We start from the raw sequence: 3,276 nt of genomic DNA on the forward strand, positions 1-3,276 counted from the left end.
CGCCATCTTCTCTTCTGATTATATTTTCTTTATTTTTGAAAATTTTATTTTTGTTTATTTATTTTGTATTTCTTTAGTTTTGCTAACCCTCAAATACCTTATTAGTTCTCTTTCTGTCCTTGCAATTTGGCTGCTGATTACTCTTAGTAATTTTGAAAACCTAGCAAGAACAGTGCCTCGTGTTCTGTACCCCCATTCATCCCCACCTCTCCTTCTCTCCCTCTCATAACCATAATTACAACCACCACTTAACTCTCCTTGTTTAATGTGGTGATCCTACAAAATTGTATTGTTTTATTAGTTGTATAAATTCTTTCTTTTACCAATAAACTTCATTTTAAGTTATTACTGCTTTGCTTGCTTTTGTCTAACTTTTAATCAAATTAACCTGCTGGCTTAGAAGAGCCTTCTGGTATTTTATTAACCTTGACTTTTAAACCCAGTCACTTGATTTTTTTATATTTTTTTTTATTTAAGACTAGACAACATTGATACTAGAAAGGAATATATTCAATGACAGTAACCATTCTTTCCTGCTTTACCTATTTTATTTAAATATACAACTTATCCTATTAGCAAACTATTCTACCATCTTTGTTTTGATCATGTAAAAGTTACTGATTAGTATTATTCATAAGAAATCAATATTATTATAGTAATATAATATTGATCTCTTAATAATTCACAGCAAATTTTTCTTAGCACTATCACACAAAAAATCTTTCATACGACTCAGCTAAGTTGTTATTTGCAGATCTTCAGTTTCAAAGAGCTATTCTAATATTTGTTACTCATAAGTGACAGAATGTTCAAAAATTTTGACATAAGTTTTTCAATAATTTTTATAACACAAGTAAGATTTCTATTTTTAAAAATACTTTCTCATGTTAAATTTAGTTTTTATTTTCTTTTTCTTTTTCTATATACTCTGAAGTAAATAGCATTACTGAAAACTTTATCGTAATGTATCCATGCCCCATTCTACTGATGAAAAATCAAGGACGTTTTTGAAATGAAAATTGATGTTCACTATGTAGAGAATCTTATGATCTTTCCCTTATGGATATAATCATTTTTCATTTTTTAAAAATCCTACTTTGATAAAACACACATTAAAGAAAAAAAAATAGAGATTGACAACAGGAAGATCATCCAACTGTAAAATCCAGTCCTTCTTCCAGTCCATGTTTGTATGGAAAACCTTACATTAAATGAATGAATGGACAAATGCATACACATACTGAAGTACAAAACAGAAAAGTTTTATATATTTTTATCTAGTGTTAATATCACTCAGACTAAATAGTTTTAGAATATAAGCATATATTTTAGCTGCACCATTTACAAGATACTCTTTTCAAGAGTTTTTTTCAAAATAGGTGCAGAACACAGAATTTATGTCTTTAATGATTAGTTTGTCATTAGATGCACTTAAACAATTTTCAAAATACACCAATAGTCTTTGTTGTTGTCTTAGTTTCTCTAGTTGAACACATGGAAAATACTAACAGTGGTGTTGGGTTTTACTTATTTAGCTTTTAATTTTAGTTTAATATTTCTCTTATTGCACTCTTTAACATGCACTGATTACTCCTGTTCCTTGAATTAAACAATAGAATAGTTTTTTTTATTTGATCATTGCATTAAAGATCTCTCCATAATTTCAGGTGATTTTTCCCCCTTATTTAATCACGACAACATTACATATATATATATATAATATATATATGGTATATACATATATAATATAATATATATAATGTATATATAATATGTATAATTTCCCTTACTTTGTTTATTCTCATCTTTGACACCTAGATTTTTCAAAAATTCCTTGATTTGATAAAAGCTTCTTTTGATAAATGCCTTTTAAATCAAAATGCTTATTTTCTTTCAGGAATGTAATTTTTTGTCATTTTTTTTTTTGTTTCAAATTTTTAAACCATTATTTACAATGAACATTTGCTATTGAATTTTAAAAATTAGACTAACTGACTTAAACAAATTATTTAATTCATTAGTTAACAAACGTTTTAAAGAAATCTCTTCCACTGTTGCACTTTACACATCCTTTGTTTAATGACTCAAAAGATCTGAATCACTGTTCTAAAAGTATTTTTGTGTTTCAAAATGTATGTGAAATTACAATTCTGTCTACATATATCTCTGTTCAATTGTAGGTTTCTTTTTATTAGCTTCCTCTCATCATTAGGCTTTGTTTAGGTGAGTAACCAGTGTGTAAACTGCTGTGACATCCTAGCTTTCTCATCCTTGTGACTAGTCTATTTTGCACTGTTGCTGCATGCTTCCCCAAAGTTCTTACAGTTAACGTTTCTCTTGATTATTTCTTTTAGTGGCTTCAGTTGGCCTACTTCATTTGGTTTAAGTCTAACAGGATTTATTTTTTCCCAATTTAAAACAAATAATTACAATTTTTTTGCCTTGTTAAAAGATTGAGTTAATACTTAAAATTGTATACCTTTATTTTTTTTTCTCATGAGTTGATTATTATTTATCACATTATTATTATTATTATTATTATTATTATTATTAAGGCGGCAAGCTAGCAGGATTGTTAGAATGCCAAGTGATATGTTTAGTAGTATTTCGTCTGTCTTAATGTTCTGGGTTCAAATTCCACCAAGGTTGACTTTGCCTTTCATCCTTTCAGGGTTGATAAATCAAGTACCAGTGAAACACTGAGGTTGATGTAATCAACTAGCCTCCTCCCTCCAAATTTCAGGCCTTGTGCCTTTAGTAGAAAGGATTATTATTATTATTATTGTTATTATTATTATTATATTGTGGTAGAATCAGTGGAGCAGTAGCTGATACGCCTTGCAATATACAATTGGAAAGTGGCAGTGAAGATAGCTGACACAAGACAGTAAAGTAAACTATAGTCAGCATCCACTACAGTAGACAATGAAATAGGATATGTAGTTAGCATCCAATACAGCAATTTGGCTGCCAGTCCCAATAGGATTGATTCCATCAACTATAATCATCCCTTTCCCCTTCAACATTGGTCTTGTCATTAGTCATTTACAAAAGTAACAATGATACTTCAATTAGTCCTACTAAACATACTCCTCTCCCCTTTTTTAGAGGTCCTTATGTCCAACTGAAAATTATATTTTTGGGATTTTCATAGAATTGAATTTCATATATATATTTATATTTTAAACAAAGTGAAACGTGGATATAATATATGTATGTATGTGTGTATATGTATATATATATGTATATATGTGTATATATATATATATGTATATA

The 3,276-nt window shown here is 28.4% G+C and overlaps 1 protein-coding gene across 6 annotated transcripts in view; it reads left to right on the forward strand.

The window, feature by feature from the left end:
* Positions 1 to 3,276, forward strand: part of LOC106883364 (PH and SEC7 domain-containing protein) — a 178,129-nt gene that overhangs the window by 167,169 nt on the left and 7,684 nt on the right. Inside the window, exon 12 of one of the 6 annotated variants that reach the window (XM_052968272.1) lies at positions 2,181 to 2,223. The exons of the other annotated variants lie outside the window; for them this stretch is intronic. Within the exon in view, the coding sequence (XP_052824232.1) occupies positions 2,181 to 2,223 (43 nt within the window). The remainder of the gene's footprint in view (positions 1 to 2,180; positions 2,224 to 3,276) is intronic. 6 annotated transcript variants of the gene reach the window in all.

This window comes from Octopus bimaculoides, chromosome 5 (genome assembly GCF_001194135.2).
Source record: "Octopus bimaculoides isolate UCB-OBI-ISO-001 chromosome 5, ASM119413v2, whole genome shotgun sequence".
NCBI classification, from domain to species: domain Eukaryota; kingdom Metazoa; phylum Mollusca; class Cephalopoda; order Octopoda; family Octopodidae; genus Octopus; species Octopus bimaculoides.